General features: G+C 44.7%; 2 protein-coding genes and 1 long non-coding RNA gene across 3 annotated transcripts in view; 2 read left to right on the top strand and 1 right to left on the bottom strand.

Annotated features, from left to right (window-relative positions):
* The window catches only part of NUP54 (nucleoporin 54), a 23285-nt gene extending 15013 nt beyond the window's left edge, over positions 1-8272 (top strand). The window contains exon 13 of the mRNA XM_069012406.1: positions 8255-8272. The gene's annotated coding sequence lies outside the window, so the exon portion shown is untranslated. The remainder of the gene's footprint in view (positions 1-8254) is intronic.
* Positions 1-11962, bottom strand: part of PPEF2 (protein phosphatase with EF-hand domain 2) — a 13639-nt gene extending 1677 nt beyond the window's left edge. Inside the window, exons 1-13 of the mRNA XM_069012401.1 lie at positions 11539-11962; positions 8233-8360; positions 7665-7722; positions 7008-7183; positions 5879-5993; positions 4983-5029; positions 4422-4588; positions 4302-4338; positions 4064-4213; positions 3067-3387; positions 2195-2380; positions 1369-1511; positions 739-845 (exon numbers count right to left, since the gene is read on the bottom strand). Coding sequence (XP_068868502.1) covers positions 739-845; positions 1369-1511; positions 2195-2380; positions 3067-3387; positions 4064-4213; positions 4302-4338; positions 4422-4588; positions 4983-5029; positions 5879-5993; positions 7008-7183; positions 7665-7722; positions 8233-8360; positions 11539-11599 — 1696 coding nt within the window. The 5' untranslated portion in view covers positions 11600-11962. The remainder of the gene's footprint in view (positions 1-738; positions 846-1368; positions 1512-2194; positions 2381-3066; positions 3388-4063; positions 4214-4301; positions 4339-4421; positions 4589-4982; positions 5030-5878; positions 5994-7007; positions 7184-7664; positions 7723-8232; positions 8361-11538) is intronic.
* Positions 8341-17486, top strand: LOC138109274 (uncharacterized). The gene is made up of 3 exons (XR_011150383.1): positions 8341-8412; positions 9794-9880; positions 16856-17486. It is a non-coding gene; the product is annotated as an uncharacterized lncRNA (long non-coding RNA).

Here is a 17486-nt window from a genome sequence, read left to right as displayed (position 1 = left end):
TCAGCAAGCTTCTCATCATTGCAGCAAATCAAGGCTATGAGGCTGCAAACATCTGAGCAAAGGCAAGATACTAACTTTGGGTATTTCATCAGAAATTTGTAGCCCATTTTAGCAGCTGCTGTAGCAAGTGAGCTGGATTCCTATGAACAGTTTTGCTGCCGGGGAAGAAAGCAAGAAAGCAGTTCTCCCCATGAGCAGTTCTGCCAGCCACCATAACCCTTTTCTCCCCCGGCCCGCCAGCTGACAGTTCTCAGCAGCACAGCCCTCCTGTCAGCCAGAGAAGTAAGAACTTTCAGCTCCTTCCTTAAGGCGCTGACAGAGGCAACTGCCATGGAAGACATCCCTCACTTTCCTTTCCCCAGTGATTTTAGACTCCAGGGATGGAGGGGCTCTAGAGACCACCCAGCCCTTCTCAAGTGACACGACAGACATGTTCCAGGTCAGCTTTTCCAATGCTTCACCAGTACTCCAGCTGCAGAGAGTTTTTCTAATACCAGCCTAAATTGCTATAGGTTAATGATGGCCTGCTTTTCCAGCACCCCCTCTTTATGGTGTCACTCAGAGGTATTCACAGAGACTAACAGCAAATGACCTCTCACAAGATCTGATACAGCCTCCCCATGACAGCTGGTGACAACTGTCAATGAGCAGTCTCCCAACCAGCCACAAACTCAACTTAGTCACTTCAGCTCTATCCAACCAGGCAATGAACGCACATGTCCCTCAGCTCTGAGTTACCTGTATTGTCCCTGTCATAGGCCTTGAAGGCACTGATGAGGGCTGAGGTGTGAGCAAACAGCTTTTCCCGCAAGGCTCGAAAGGCTGACTCCTCTACTCTGCTGATTCTGGAGGATGCAGAACAGAGAGAAGCACTTCAAGGACTTGCCATGAATCACAAGAAAAACTGCACCTTCCCTCCCCGTCCTCTATCTGGCTTGTCCATGGATTGCCCAGACCCTCGCACAACTGCTCTGTACAGCTACAGCTGCATCTCAGTGCTTGTGACAAGGCACTGCATGCCCAGGGCACAGATCCCTGCAGCTGATGCCACAAGTCTCTGCATTCATTTGTGAAGTAACAAAGCGAAAGGGAACCTCAGCAAAGGTCAAAAGTTAAAACCTGACATTGAAAGAAAATCTGAAAAATCACCTTTAAAAAAATCCCCTTGGAATTTTGTTAACATTCCCTTCTCAACACTTGAGCCTTCCTCAGTAACTTCAAGTACAAAGCTTGAACCCTCCTTTAGGGCTATTATTTAGAAAATCAAGCTGTGAAAGTTCAGCTCCAGAGTCAAACTTTCTAAAACTCACAAAGTTTTCCCTTTGGGAATTTTGACTTGGTGAATACAAAGCAACTGGAATGCCTTGCCTTTGGGTCATAGTGAGCATATGGGCTGTCTTGTTTGCTTGGTACTGAACAAAGTGGGGGATGAGGTCTGGTCCCAGCTTCACATAGGCTCCCCTGTTGCTGCCAATCTCATAGTAGTTTGAGGCTGAAAAGATGGTCAGCACCTAATCCCAAAAAAAGAGGCATTTACTGTCAGTACGTACATCCTGTAATACTTATTGTATGTGTAAACAACACACCTGATCCCCTCCGAAGTCCACAGACTGTGAAAGCACCATGTTTTACAGAGAAAAGGGAAGAGTGAGGTGGCAGCTGGCCTGAAAGCCTCACAAGTGTGAGTTCCTCATGGGTGGCACTGGTCACACGTGGATCTGGCCACATGCTAGGCTTCTACAATTGCCCCCTGTGCTCTCTCCTCCAACAATTCTGCTCTCCAGAGTCCAAGTGCCCTGACAAAGCCACTGATGTGACTGTGAATCTTCTGAGAACAGAACCTGGCTGCAGCAGCTCAGTAACACCCTTTTGTAGCTCATCTGCCGGAACAGCTGCACTACACGTGGGGGTCATGGCACAAGTGGGTTCAGATCTTTTCTCAACCACCACACACAAGGGCAGGGTTTACCTGCACAGCCATGTCCCCAACAGAGCAGGCAGCTCCAGATTACCCTGACCTAAGACCTCAGCTGGAAACACACTTCAGTAACTCCCAATAAGGCTGTTCAAGGATTTTTTTATGTGCTTAAAGCCCCACTGGAAGAAATCCCGAACTGAGACAAGCTACCCCCCCGCAAAAGCCCACCCCAGCAGGATGGAAACCCAAGTATCCTTCACACCACCCCTGACTGACCTTGCGGTTGTGACAGAACTCGTAGCCCTCTTGCTTGCACTCGTGAGAGCGGATCAGGAACTGCAAGCCGTACTTCGCAAGGAACTTCTCCGTCACATCAGGCCCAAAGTAGCAGCCACCACCTCGCACCTTATTTTCTCTGCAGCCCTCCTGAGGCATGGGGTCACTCCAGAGGAGATCTAAAACCTGAAAGGATTGGAAAAGTTCACTAAGCAAATACAACTCAGTCTTCGAATCCCTGCTGCTATAACCATAGTGCAGGGGAACAGACATGTTTGCTTGCATTCCAGCTGAAGACTGTCACAGACCTGGGCCACCTCAGAAGTGGCAATATTGTTGGCCTGGAGCTACGGGCACATCCAGAGTGTCTGGGGAAAGAGGGATGTGCATAAATCAGGCCTGATACAAGCTTTGCCTTTCCTAGCATTAAGATGTTCAAGAGCCTTGCCTGTCATCCTCCATCCCGAAACACAAGGGGCAAGAACAACCAGCAGATCCTGAGGCCATTAGCAGGCTTAGTATTGAACTCCTTGGTTCTCTAGCCAGGACATTCTCCAGCCTCCAGAAACACAAATGCTGACTCAGGAACCACTGTTTGGATTAAAGCTTAATCTCTTTAACCCTGAGCTCTGTAGTGATAAGGTGTGCAGCACTGGAAGGTCATATGCAATGTGAACTAGGTAACCGAGGTTTTAGAGCGCACAGGAGAGACTCACAGACAGGCTGGAAAACGAAGCTGCTCGTCCCAGGAGGTAACAGAGGTACCTAAGGAAACATCCCCAAGGCCTCACAGAACAGCCCTTCCTGGTCACCTATCGCTGCAGGAGGCACCCACAGCACACCCAGCGCACAACCCCGCTTAGACTCCTCACCTGCTTCCACTCCTCCTGGCGAGTCCAGCATGGCCCATCCACATCCTTCAAGGAGACCATGCTGGAATAGGTGAGCTCCTCTGGCTCTGACTCGCTGATGTCCACCAGCCGGCGGCACGTGTCGATTTGCTCCTGCACCGTCTGCCGGAGCCACCTGGAGAACTCCAGCCTATTAGCTGTGCTGGGAGCTTGTGCTGACTGGGGCTGCAGAGATAACCTGGGAGCTGCCTCAGCGTCTGATATGCTCTCCCCATTTATGGCCGGTATTTCTGGTTTTCTACTCGACTCCTTCCTTTTCTTCATCCTTAACACAGAAATAAACTGAAAGATATGAGAGAAATGGAGCTGATAACACAGCATGAAAACCCAGATCTCCAGCTCTAACATCTACTGGCAGACTTCAAGTGATCCAAGCCTCCAAGCCCCAATTCCCTTCTGCCTTCAACTGCTGATCAACTGGGGGGGGACTATTAGTGCCATCCTCTCAAACATGCCATCCTGGGTTTACAGCTGGCCCCCACATCCATCACATCTTACTCTTCCTCATTGACTTCATGCAGACAGATTTAATCTGCAGTGGGACCTATGCAGCAGAGCAAAGGAAGCATCAATGATTAGTGCAAGAGTTGTCGTCATATTTGGAGAAGCAAAGTGGTATTTCCCAACTAGAGAGTGAGACAGAGACAAGTTAAATGATTTCTCAAAATCCTTCTGGAAATCTAGGGGATAAAAACAGGCTAAGGAACTGTGGGCCAGTGTCTCATCATCACTGTGTTTTTACTTCAGCACCAGCACATATTCCAGAAACCAACAGTGCTTCCTCCCTTCACGGCTCATGCACACACACCAACAAACCAAAGCCTCTACCTAAAGATGAATTTGTCTAGGAAGACCATCTGTTAGACTTGTCAACAGCTAAGCTGACATGTAGAAATGAGCTCCTCACCACAATCAGCAACACTGTTGTCTCTTGCAATAACTGGGAAATAAAACCTACTTTGTCCCTTTGAATTTTCTCAAGCATGTTCAGGTCAGTGGTGTCAGAGATGCCCCCGTGAATAATGAGGACTTTCTGATCAATCAGGGTGGCCAGGGGTAGCCAGCAGAAGACATTCTGAAACATCCTCAAGATTTTCTTCCCATGCACCTAAGAGGACAGGTCAGAAAAGAGATGAAGCATCAAGTCTTCTAAATGCACATCTCACATGGTAAAGGAGACACAAACATAGGCCTACCTTGTATTTCTGCATCACTTCCTTGGTGAAACCATAGCTAAAGGAACAGGAGAAAAGAAGCTCAGTGGGATTTTGAACAACGCCCTTGACATCGTGCTCAGCCCCGCACAGAAGCCGTACCGTAAGTTCACCATGTGGTCCTCGTGGTTCCCGCGGTTGAGATGAACCTCCTTGGGATAGATCAGGAGGAAGGTAAAGAGGATAACAAGGATCTCAAGGGACTGCTTGCCTCTGTCTACAAAGTCCCCATTGAACACGTAGGACTTGGAAGGGGAAGGAAGGCCATTCTGTAAAAGCAAGGAACAGGCAGATGATACCAGAGAGGTCTCCTCCCCATGGTCTCCATATGCCTCCCCCACAGCTGCACAGTCTCTCACGCCTGTCCCAGGTTACAACAGATCCTCGCTCATCTGCATCCTGTGGGCCCCAGCAATGAAAGCTGGCAGTCACAGGGGGTTGTCATTGGTATCAGCACCAGAAAAATACCCACTGGCACTACTAAAACGGACATGGATTTCCAAGTCAGCAAGGGAATAAGCTACTGATTTGTGAAGCCATTAAAACAAATCGACTTGGAGAACTGCACATGAATGACTCAGTTTTGCAAACACTACTCAACATGACCCATGGGATACCCATTGCAGTGCCTGAACAGCCTCCCTCTCCAAATTTGGTGCCTACCTTGTAGAAGATGAGGAATAAGTCATCCAGCTGGCCATGCAAGTCTCCTAACAGGCACAAAGAGAGTAGTCTCAGTATGTTTACCTTGAGCTTAAAAAACCACCAGTACATAACTTCCTATGTACTATGTCCTTTATAAATTAATGACCACTGAAATACTTTGGGAAGTGCAAGCCTAGAGGAAAAGGACACAATGTAAGGCTTGAGCTTAAGTCTGAGAAGGACAGTAAAAAAACCTACACCAGCTGCTGAAGACCGATTTAGAAGCTTATTCATTTATCTCTGGTAATGGCACAACATGGCACAAGATTATCATTACATGGGAGAAAGCTTTGCATTCAAAATGACAGTGTAATTCTCGTTTAACGTGATACTGGAGAGAGAGGTTTGTTTTCCAGAACCTGACTGCATGCAGAAGTCTGTGCTAAGTATGTATTTTTCAGAAATATCTCAACATTTTAACATTAGTCAGAGTAGAAAAATAGTGAAAAGCTTTGTCTCAAATTTACTTATCGGATGCAAAGATGCGTTCGCATTCTGGATCTGCGTGCACGCATGCGCTGCTGCTTATCCAGAACAGCTCCAGGATTTTGTTGTTTAAATAATCCCAGACCACAGAACACATCAGAACACTATGAAGTTTTGAGACAAGTCCTCAGCTGGATATAGTTTCTGTAGTTTAGTGAAACGGCGCCAAGTTTGGGGTGAGAGAAAAAAGACCACATGGGTATTTCAGACAGACCCAGCTGCCTCTCAGTGCACCACACGTTTTGCCTACAGAGAGCATTTGTGTTCCACGTTCAGTACAGAGGGAGGCACTGTGGCCTCACTATCATTTTCTCTCTGCCCCACCCTCCCACATGAGCGTTCCACCCCGGAGGCTGCAAGGGACGCACCGCACACAGTGACCTCCTCGCTGTAGCAGGTGGAGACATGGCTGATGTTTGGCAACTGCTTGAGGTGCTTCCTGGTCTCATGCAAGAGGTTTAAGACATAGCGAGCGTGGAGCTGCTACTAGGAGAAAGTGAAGGGATTAAAGCAGGAAATCATTGGTCTCTGAGCAGCACCACTCTGGCTGCAAAGACTCCACGATAGCCTGGACGGCAGAAACTCTCCCTAGGATAGTGCTGACCTATGGGCATACAAACAGGACAAGGCAAATACCGGGAAACAGCAGGATGCAAGAGACTTGCCCAAAGCAGCCCAGCCTCAGCACTGACAGGGCTGGCAAGGCAACCCTAAAGCCCCAGCACCTTGTGGATAAAGCTATACCCACTAGGCCACACCACCTCCAGGAGCAGCAGAAATTCCAGGCCAGTATCACAGGTATAAAGTTGCTCCTCTAGATCTTCCTTAGCTTTTCCACATCAAACCAGTCCATGAGTTTCCACATGTCCTGCAGTGATACATACGCTCAAAGCCAGGGCGTAGGCATTTAATCCAGTCAGGACATGAGACACCTTTGGTTTAGAACTTCTCTTTGGAGAAGGGATGTTTTGGCCTATTTTGCAGTTCAGCACATCCGCTGAGGGATGACAGCAGAACACTGCAGTTGTATGAAGGCTTGTCTTGTTAGTGCTGGAGTGGTACTCAACTTCCTCATCAAAAATATCACAATTTACATTTTAAATCAGCATCCAAGTTGCATGACACAAAACATTTTAATTGGCTGTTTCCCTCTGGGCCATCCTATACTTATTTACAAATTGAGGAATTTGAACAAAAAATGACAAAATGTTTCAACATGAGCTGTTGTTGATTTTTCCCTTTAAAAATGAAATTCAGGTTAATATTGGTACACCCCTATGTAAAGTGTTCCGTTTTGTCAGGAGTACATTTGCAGAAACAGAGACACTTCTATGGAATTGGGAAACACCATCTAATTTCCAGCACCCTTTTGTTTAACAGCTGGCCAGCTTGTTACACTCCAGTCAACTGAGCTTGTTAGGAAGGTGAAGGCCAAAGTACCTATCCTACACCCCTGTGCAGATAAGGGGAAAGCGTGGTACCTTTTGGGATCCTTACTTGTTTCTGTTGGAAAGCTTCCAGCAAGGCCGTGGCATGGTCAGGGAGAAGTGGGAAAGAGAGACGGGGTCCAGTGTAGGAGTCTGGCACCTCTATGGATTCATAGTCACAGCATTTTTCCAGCTCTGCCTCTTTGTAACTTTCCCCACTTATGAACATGCGACTGATAAAATCCCCTGGACAGCAGATTAGTGTGGTTGATTTTTTTTTTTTTTTTTTAAAGAGAAACAGACAAAGAAGAAATTAATTGGTACCATTCTAGTACTTTTCTAAAGAAAAGCTATTTGATTAGGCTGGCACTCAGGAGCAGTGGCAGCCATAGATGCTGGGTCCAAGCTTGGCACTGCTACAAAACTTAGACTGGGGGAAAGGCTGCAGAGCCAAATCTCCATGTGCAGTGTGCAACATTCTGTGATTCTGTGAAAACAAATGGAACTTTTATGCCTCCTTCCAGCTCCTAAGAGCAGGAATTGCCCCACATCCTTTGCACAGCTCAGAGTCTCCAGACAATTCACTCCCTATTCCTGATGCCATCACTCTTTAGACTCTTGGCTACATTTGCCATACTGAACATTGCCCAGCACTGGGCAATGAATAATACAGGGTGCAACTTTTGAAGCTGCTGGTGCCACCTCTACAAACAGCACACAAACTTACTCTCTTTGCTGCTGCTCGGTGTGAACTGGTCCATGAGGTAACTGAAGAAGTTGTGAAGCTGCAAGAAGAGGGAGAGCCCATCAGTCACCCCAGAATGAAATTCAATAGAGTGGCAACTTATCGTGATCTTCTTTCTGGAAGCTGCCCTTCTCATGCTGTCTGGTGTGTACCGCAACTCCCATTGTACCAATTTAAGTTTTGCATATCTTGAAATGAAGTCAAAACAGTGGCTTTACCTTCAGCCACAGGCAGAAGTACACTATGAGCCTTTCCCTCCCTGACAGCATGGCAGCCATGTAAGAGAATTTTAATCAAAGTTAAAGCATAACAAACCAACTAGACATGCCTATTGTGTTCAGAAAAACTCCAGAAAAACTGTTAAACAGCTCTTACAGCTTCCTTTTGAGGTTCATCACTTTGTGTTTTATGCAACACAAGCAGGCAGGGAATCAATAGGCTAAAAAGGGGCAGGAAACCCAGTCCCTGGCCCACTGAAGCACTGAGAGGGTTACCAGCCAGCAGCCAGAACTGAGCGAGTCTGGCACAGAAACCACCTTCCTAAGCATACCTTGATCTGATCCTGCTCGCAGGCATACTCAATGGATTGAAAGATTCTCCAGGTGCAGCGGCGTCGCATTTCCAGCCGAGCCATGTAGCGCCGATACCACTGCTGGATCAAGACAGCTGCCTTGAAAGCTGGGGGACAAGAACAGAACCAATCTGCTGAGCAGCACTGGCCACAGCTGAGGTACCTGCAACAGCTCCTTCCCCACCCCTGAACACTGAAGAGGAACCTTGCCTTTTCAGAGGAAATTCCCGGGAATTGTATTCTCGTGCCTAAGGGCAAAAAATATCCGCTTCTTTTCACCTTCTTTTTGTAAGAGGTTGACCTGACCCTGCCTGACCAGAGACCTCTGAAACACTTTTAGCCATTGCTGCTGGCTCCTCACCACTGGCATTAACAACAGATTATTAGGGTCTAAAAATCCTAACACATTCTTCAGTACTATTAGACAATATCCTCCCTTTCTACTTACCTTGATCCTTTTTATGTCCATCTTACCATCTCTGGGTGCTGGGACTTCAGGAAACCAGGAATTTAACTGAGGCCACACAAAGAGTTGGGAGAAGACAGGATACCAAGTTTCCTTCTAAAGTCTTAATAATATGAGGGTTTTCTACCTCTTTATGCCAAATAAATACCTCAGCTTTTGCAGTTGTGGAAGAACTTCAGAAGGACTCTATCACAGCATAAATGTCAACATACTATTACGTTACAATAACATACAGACAAAACTACACCCACAGTGAAAAAGGGAGGCAGAACTTTGGCCATTTAATAACACAGAACGAACAAGATGCCAGAATTTCCAGGTGCCTGTTTGAGGTCCAATCCGCAGCCAGCACTGACACCAGGTGCTTCCCACCAAATTATGGCTGTCTGCCCTTTGATCTTGAAAACATATCCTGTGTATTCTCCCAATTCCAGTATGTTCCCTTGAAAGATTATTTCAGATGGGGTGTGTGCATATTTCAAGTGAAGTACCTTGGTGCATTTTCACATTTCCTTTTTCAAGTTCTGCCACAGAATTTTTCGTGCCTCTAGAATCTCTCATCCTCCTTAGCTGGCCTTCACCCCACTTGGACCAGCTCTGCTACTTGGCATGTCTCTTTGGATTATGCTGTGTCCCTTCCTGTTCCTTTCTGGTGCCGTACACTTAAAACATCTTCTAACACTGCTTCTCTCTCATCTTTAGCTGAGGGGGGAAAGGGATGATTGCTGTATCCACAGCCTGGCTTCAAAATCCAAGGGCAACAATAGAGTTAGGGAACTAGGCCTGCTGCAGAAGGTGTATTCCATTGCCACATTCACCAAAGCAGGGAGAACAATGGCAGGTGTGTGGGAAAATCTTCATTAAAAAGAGGAAAATCCCTCACACCTACCCAAAGGCTGCTATACACTGGCAAGAGACAAAGAGATCATATTAATTCAATCAGCTTGCATTAATTACATAGAAAACCACCCTCCAGATACTTCAGCAGGAAACAATGACCTTTCCCTAAAGACTGTATCTCAATGGCTTATATATTGAAAATAATAATCCTTTTAAATTATGGTTCTGTTTCAGCACTGGGAATTGCAGAGCACAAAAAAGGAAGATCTACAACTGCTGTTCAGCAGGGAGCTGAGACACCCTGAAGTCGTGGGCAAGAAGGTAAGATTTGGCAAGCCTCAATTCAGGAGTAACTTCTGTATTCTTTGCCTTCTCTCTTGCTGATCAAGTGCTTACTGATCTGCTGGGCTTTGAAAAAATTCCTTGTGGTGACTACACACATGCCTATGAAAACCAGATCCTTTGAATCAGTAAAAATTAAACCTATGTAACACATGTTATCAAGTGCACAGTTAAATACCACCATCCCCGGTATTTAACCCCAGGTAGGCAAGGCACTCTTTTTTATTCTGCTTTTACTGAGACTGACTCTGCAACTGAAAAAGCCAGGTATTCTAATTGAGCAGCTTACTTGGGTGAGATACCTGGCAGTGTTTGTATCAGGCTGGGGGGGGGGGGGAATCCACAAAGAAGAGAAAGATTTATCCACATTTTATGATGATCCAAACCATGTATCATCATACAAGCTGCTGAAAGCATACCAAAGCGACTGCACTCCAACCAGACCTCACTCCAAGGCAGGGCCAGTTTAACAGCTCTGCTCCTACATTCTCCATTGGGAACAGCCTTCAGACCTTGTACAGGTGGGACAGGGGTGACATCTGGCACAGTGCATTTGGGTACCAAGTCCTAAGCAGCTGCCCCGCTGCAGATGGCCAAATCTGAAAGGTGTTGAGAATCAAAGGCTAGAAATTGAGAGAGGTTTTACTGCATGGGAAACTGTTGCTGAGGTACCAGATGTAATACAAGGTTTCAAATAAGTAACTAGTTTTGTGTTACACTTTATCATCTTAAAATAACCCTGAACTTGTTCAGAAAGCCCATGGACCTCTGATGGTATGGGTGACAGGTAAGACTAACTTAAATAAAAAATGGAGGTTTTCAACAGTGGACAGTAACAAAAGTCTGAGTTACAACCTTATCCTCACTTGCAATCCTTATTTTCTTTTCCAAGCACTTGCAAACAGTTTGCCCCATCCTGCTGTTCTGCCAGTGCTGACAACCACATAATTCAAACAACAAAGAAAGGACTGTTTACTCTTTAACGCTTCCTCATGTCTAAGGTCTCCCTCATCAACTCCCTTTGTTCAGACACAGGCACACACCCACAAAATTGATACCATTACAGAGGGCTTGTAAAAATAAGTCATTACAACTTTGAGAGCCATAAACAAGCCTAGATTACTAGCAGAGATGAAGAGCATTGTGCTGATGTAATTAGAAAAAGTACACTTTTTGCTTTTCAGCTTTTCGTAGCCACACCATTTCACATTCTTCTGAACCAGATTTATTTTGGCTTTACTAACACTTCTGCTTAACCAGTCCTGCACCAGTAAGAGGCTTGGAAAATAATCCAGGGGAAGCAGCAAGGTGACATCTGTCTCACTGTCAGCAGAGGCACAACACCTGCATTACCCAGCAAGTGATTAATCCAGCAGGTGTTAGTTCTGTTGTTTCATTTCTGGTTAGGCTTGGGTGGATTTATCCTACTCCTGGTCTCAATAGCTGTTATTTCCTCAAGTCTCTTGTCTTCTGCCTGACACCTGAGAAACTTTGTAAGAGGGTGCTGAAAGACAGAACCTCACTTGACTGCTATGAAGAAAACCAGGTAACCCAGAAGAGAAACACATTCAATGCAACCTGCCAACAGCACATGCAGGAGAAAACAGGAAAAGATTACTTTTCTAAGAATCACTCACCATTTTCAGACTTCTGCAGGGAGTACTTGTACTTGACTTTTACAGAACTACCGGATCCCATGTTCTCCAGCCAATGCTCCAGTGCTGCAGACTGCTCCAGTGTCACCAAAACCACAAAACAGATGCAGGGAAGACCATTTGGTCAGAATCAAAACAGCTGCAACATGTCCCACAGTGCGAAAAATCTACAGTTAAATATATTAACAGTTAATATCAACAATCACATGGTCTCTCTTGCGGCCAAGTACATCTTCCACTACCAGGTTTCTCCAGCTGCTCTCAGACAATCAGATGAGGATTTCTGTCTCACTGCTTCAAATTTCAAGTGAGCTATATAAACAGGAATCAGTTCAGCATCTTTCCTACTTGCATAAAAATAACTGTACTGTGATGGTTTGGCAAACATTTGAAAAGCTTTTCAATACTGATCAAGAACTATAATAAAGTCATTAAGAAGCAGTACGTGCAGACAAATATTCATGCATGAAGTCCCCTGTAAAGGATAACTCATTATGAGGGACGAACACACACGCTGTATTTAATCTAACCACAGCTAGCAGAAAGATAAGTCTAAGATAACAATTAGCTGTCAGAAGAAAATAACCAGCTTTGTTAAACACTGCTTTCCTCCATCTCATGCATCTGCTCGAGTGTGGGAGCATATTGTTCCATCAATTGCCAGTATAAAGGGACAGACTGCCAGACTTTGGTATGCTCACTGCTGTGGAAGCTCTGGTCAGGGCAAAGAGAACCTAGCGTAAAATTGGGTCAAACTCTGAAGTCTCTCACTTTGAGGGTAACCAGAATGTCATTCAGTCAAACATCTTTCCTCTGGAAAAAAAACTAGTCACATACTACTGCCAAAGCAGCCCCAGGCTGTAGTGCTGAAGAGTTCAACACATTTTGATTCTCACCTGAAATTTGGGGAGGAGAAAGCCGAGAAATGGAGGGAAGGAAATAAACACCTGTAAAAGTGTCAAGACTGATGTTTACAGGAGAACGCAGCTCAAAATATTTTGAAGGGTCAGGAGACAGTAACTACAGAGGCACTTCTGCCCAGGAGAAGGAAAAACCCTCCTCCTTCCCTCAGTTCCTGCAGTCCTTTTGCCTCTTTCCATCTCTTTCCATCTAACCCACATCTTTCCTCTCAAAATAGCTCAGATCCGCACAAATGCTAATTGAAGGAGCACGTCCGGTGTTGTGTAAGGTGAGTGTTCCTTGTTTGCTCAGGAAGGTGAGCCCTGCTCAGCAGCACTGCGGCACAGGGAGGTTCGAAAGCAGGGCAAAGGAACTCTCCCTCCCCTGCCCAGGATACCCAATTGTACAATGGCATCTTCAGAATGCCATGAGTGGGTGACACAACACGTGTACCACAATGATCTCAGCAAAATGCCTACACTCTTGTTTTATTCTAACAACATAATTTCATATCAATGCCACAAATGTCCTGAAATCACCGCTTAATTACACCCAATTTTACCTGGTACTTTACTTTCTTTGTGTTCAAATAAGGCAGGTACTCTGACGTCTTTCTAGAGGAACAATTGCACACAAAACTCACCACTTATAGCTCACTCGTAACTTCCTGTACGAGGGAAATCGCGGCTCAGAAAAGAAATTTTCAAGTCCAGAGCTTTTGAGCATAGACCTGTAACTTCCATCTGGCCTATCCTAACAAAAATTTCCTTTTAATGACACAGATCTGAGGACTTCAGCAAGTTTTAGTTTTCCAGAGAAGCAATGATAGGAATGATTCACTCTGCATCAGCCCCCTTTCCAGGAACTAGAACACTTCTAGGTTACTTTTAAAGCAATGGAGAACAAATTTGAAGCAAACACTCAAGTATGGTGTTCAGTACTTTGCTTGCTGAGGATGCATTCAGGGGTACCACCTGCCTGCTTTGATAAAACATGACCTTGGATTTGAGGTCACCTTTGGCAACAATTTTTTTCATATTTCCTTCTCTCCCTACAAAACAAGCAGGCATTTATTATTTGGGCAGCCCTACTTCAAACAAATTTCGGCCATCCATAGCAAGGCATGGCCTAGTATTAGTGTGCCCTATTTATCGTATTGTGTAGGCTTATCAACAGGTCCCTCCCAAACAGTTCCTGGAGCCATGAACTTTTTCACTTTGTTGCCCTCAGACTTTTGTGAGAGACACAACCTGAACAAAGGCATGCACAGGAGTAAAATCAAACTCCAATGGAACCAAACCTGTTCCAAGGCTGGAAGGAGTGAGGAAGAAACAGAACCAGTCCAACTGCTCAGCACCTCGGATCCTTCCTCATCCACCCAGTGACATGCACTCTTCCCTTCCTAAATTCCTGTACCCAAGAAACAGGTGAGGAACAGGGACCCATCAAGGCACAGCCTCAAAGAGTAGATGAACTGAGCAGCAGCATCACTTTAGGTACAGGTTCTATTAAACAACCAGGTGAGAAATATGATCCATCCAGGAAACAGCCAGCTACCAACAGCTCCTTCCTCATTTTGCTCTTCACTGCCACACCTTCTCTCTGGTGCAATTAGGAGACCTCTGGAACAGAATTTCCTCGCCTCTTTTGCACAAGGCTGTCCCTGGTACACACCACAGCACAGAGCATCTGCCAGCAAACATCCACACTCTAAAGCCAGGTGAGAAAAGCCACTGCATGCACTTAAACCAGGGCAGAACTCAACCACCGCTGAAGAGTCACGGACTCGAGAGCCCCACATGGACACAGACAACCAGTGGAACACCCAAGTTCAGGGCCTCAGGAGAAGGCCACACACACATAGAGAAGATGCACATTCCTTGATCGCCAGAGGTAATGTTCCACAAGCAGGAAAAAAGATGTAACAGCCAGACTCCATGGACTTCCTGAGCCATTGGATAACACGCTTCTTGCAACTCTTCAAACACAAGCATATGACTTGTTCAATAACACCACCTAGTACCCCATGAAATTCAGGAAAGGAAACCTTGCACAAATCCATTTAAGTCAATCACCCCGAAACACAAACAAAAAAAGCCTAGGTAAATTTCCTGACAACCTATTACTTTAACTTCTCCAAAATCAAAGTGATGGACAGCATTCTGAACCAAATCCTATACATTCTGTGAGCTTGTGCACATCATAGATCTATGCAGAATGTGGAGCTTGACCCACAGGACCTGCCAGAAACACCACAGCTAATGTGAAGCCTCCTCCTAGGAAAGGTGACATTTCATGTATCATGAACAGGACTCCCACTAACCTGACAGTTTTATAGACATACCAGCAATGGAGGGGACAGATAAGCAGCATATGGAAGGCAACAGGAGGACATAAAAGACTAGAAAATTTACTAGCAAAAAACCTAAAAGAGATGTTAGAGGGGAACAAATTTTAAGTTCTGCTAAAAGAAAAACAGTAAGAGTTTAAGAGCTACAGATTAATTTAAAATATAATCAAATACTTCCCCCAAGGATAAAAATGCTAGCTAGCACCAGGGAAAGTGGTGATCTTATCTTGCCCCTGAGAGTAAATACCTATGTATGGCCCACGTGCACATCGGACTCAGCACCACTCGTAGCTGCAAACAAGATGGTGAAGCTTCTATTTCAAACGTGCACCCACACAATTACTGTAGTGGCAAAAAGGAGAATTCCAGATACAAAACTCCCAAATGCAGTTTTATACACCTTGGCATACAAAAAGGGTATTTCACTTCAAACTATAAGCTAGTTCTGAACACAAAATCCTGTTGCAGAGAATTAAAAAGAAAAATGCAACTTACCTTGCCAGGTTCTAATTAAGGGATTTATTGAGATAAACACAACAGAAGCTCTCCACTTGATAAATTTTGGTTGTGTTCAGTACCCAAATACTTGATGATTTCTGATGCTATTTGTTTAACTTCAGATGCAAAACCTCCTTGTCAGAATCCAGATAATAAAAGAAGGTGTTCCCTTGGGCAGGCAGCAGGACAGGCCATGCCTCTACACACGTGCAGCCCAGAACTGGTGCAGAGACTTTATTTACTGCCTAGTTATGAGCAGCCTTAAGAATCCTCTTCCATGTGATGCTTAATAAAGGCTACAGATCTCCACTGGATTAGGATTACTGAAGGGATTATGAATGAGAAATACAGCATGTTGGCCTCTCTTATCCTAAGAGTCAGCTCTTACACACTTTGAAGCCTCCTTCTGCTAAATGCAAACTTCTGGAGGAAAAATAATTCAAGGTTTCACCCCTTGTGCTATGCTGAAAAAATATTTGGGGCTTTGCAGCTAGGGAATCTCCAGCACAGAAAGGAGGGGATGTGAAAAAAGAAAGGATAATGTAATTTACTTTTGTTTTATTACTGCACAATTCCAGGGTTTGAGAAATCAGGAAAATCACTACTTTTCAGTCTTTAAAAAGCATACACACAAAGCAGATGAAATCTCAAACAAAAATATGATCAGTAAGCCATTCAAATAACTATAAATGATCCTCCTTTTTTTAAAAAAAGCAATTATGGTAAAATCATAGAATGCCAGGCTAGAGAAATACCTTCAGGATCTTTTGGTCCAGCCTTTCTCGGCAAAAATTCCCACAAAACACCCAAACCAGCCAAAAAAAAAAAAAAAAAAAAATCAGTGATACATTTTAATGTTTCTAGCATTAAGATTGTTTTATTAAAGTACTAACAATCCCATCTCCGCATTTTTATCAAACTTCAATTCTTATCATAAGTACCTTAGGTACTCACAGGTTAAAATTACCTAATTTGTAAGACATACCATTTACCACTTCATTAGTATTTATATTTTTAGTTTAATGACAAGCTAAGACCAGGAAGTTATATATCCTTTTGGTTAGCAAAAAGGCATTCAAGGTGGCAGAAAAACTTTATTTTGTTGGCAATCAGCATCTTGGAGTTTGTTACCACAGAAAATGCAAGGCTTTCAAGAAAATAATTTATAACCAAAAAAATAAAATCTACATTCCTTACTTGTTTAAACCTCATGACCCCAAACAGCTGCCAAGCCACGAACACAACAGCAGAAGCAAATTGTTTCCTGAATATTCATAGATACTAACAATTTATACATTCCAGATTGTTGGTACACAGTGAAACAAATACATTCGGGTAAATTTAGGTACCAGTGAGCATCTGGGTACACCCCTGCCAGAGGATAATCAGCTTAATGCTACACAAAGCCCCACCTGTAAGGATCCTGTTGTTGTGGGCGGCTGTTATTTAAAGAAAACCTGGTGGGATCACAAATGAGTGCCTACTCTGAGAATTAAAGCAATAGCATTCTGCAATCTCCAAGATAGTGAGGATCTTTAAATCTTCCTGCAGGAACTCTTCTTCAAATTTATCATCTGGCATCTGACTGCTGTACATGGCTGTCTAAACTGGGTCAAGGCAAAGCTTGCAGCACTTTTATCCAGGCAGGAGGAGAGGATGCAGGTAAGTAGGTTATGAGACTCAGCACAAGGAGGTAAGGGGCCCTCAGTTCCAGAAGGTGCTCTCAGAGCAGTTTGCATAACCAGTGCACACTCACTGCAGCCAGCATGGCATGGATCTGGAAGTGGTGCTCTGGCCACACTTTCACACAGGTGACATTTTATCCAGTGAAGAAGGGCACCTTTCAGCTTTACTTGAAGATATCCACTGGTCTTGACTCTTCAAATGGCTCAGTATTTCTGGAGTACACCTAAGTGCCCAAACTCAATATACAGTCACAGCACAACCTGACAAAAACCCCACTGCTCTGCACTGTAAAACAAGCTGTTGACTTGTACTGCAGGCAACTTGATGCCTGAATGCACAAAAAATGAATACAACCCTTCTTAACCTCACTGCTACCCAACACAACCTCCTCTTATCGACCAAGGAGAAAAGTGCATTACCACAATTCCTGAAACAGCCCCTGATTTCTGATCAATAAAATAACTATAGTATACAGCTGTGTATGCTGCTCACTGCT

Source organism: Aphelocoma coerulescens, chromosome 4, assembly GCF_041296385.1.
Source record: "Aphelocoma coerulescens isolate FSJ_1873_10779 chromosome 4, UR_Acoe_1.0, whole genome shotgun sequence".
NCBI classification, from domain to species: domain Eukaryota; kingdom Metazoa; phylum Chordata; class Aves; order Passeriformes; family Corvidae; genus Aphelocoma; species Aphelocoma coerulescens.
Note: the sequence above shows the minus strand (reverse complement) of the source record. Positions and strands in the feature narration are given on the sequence as shown.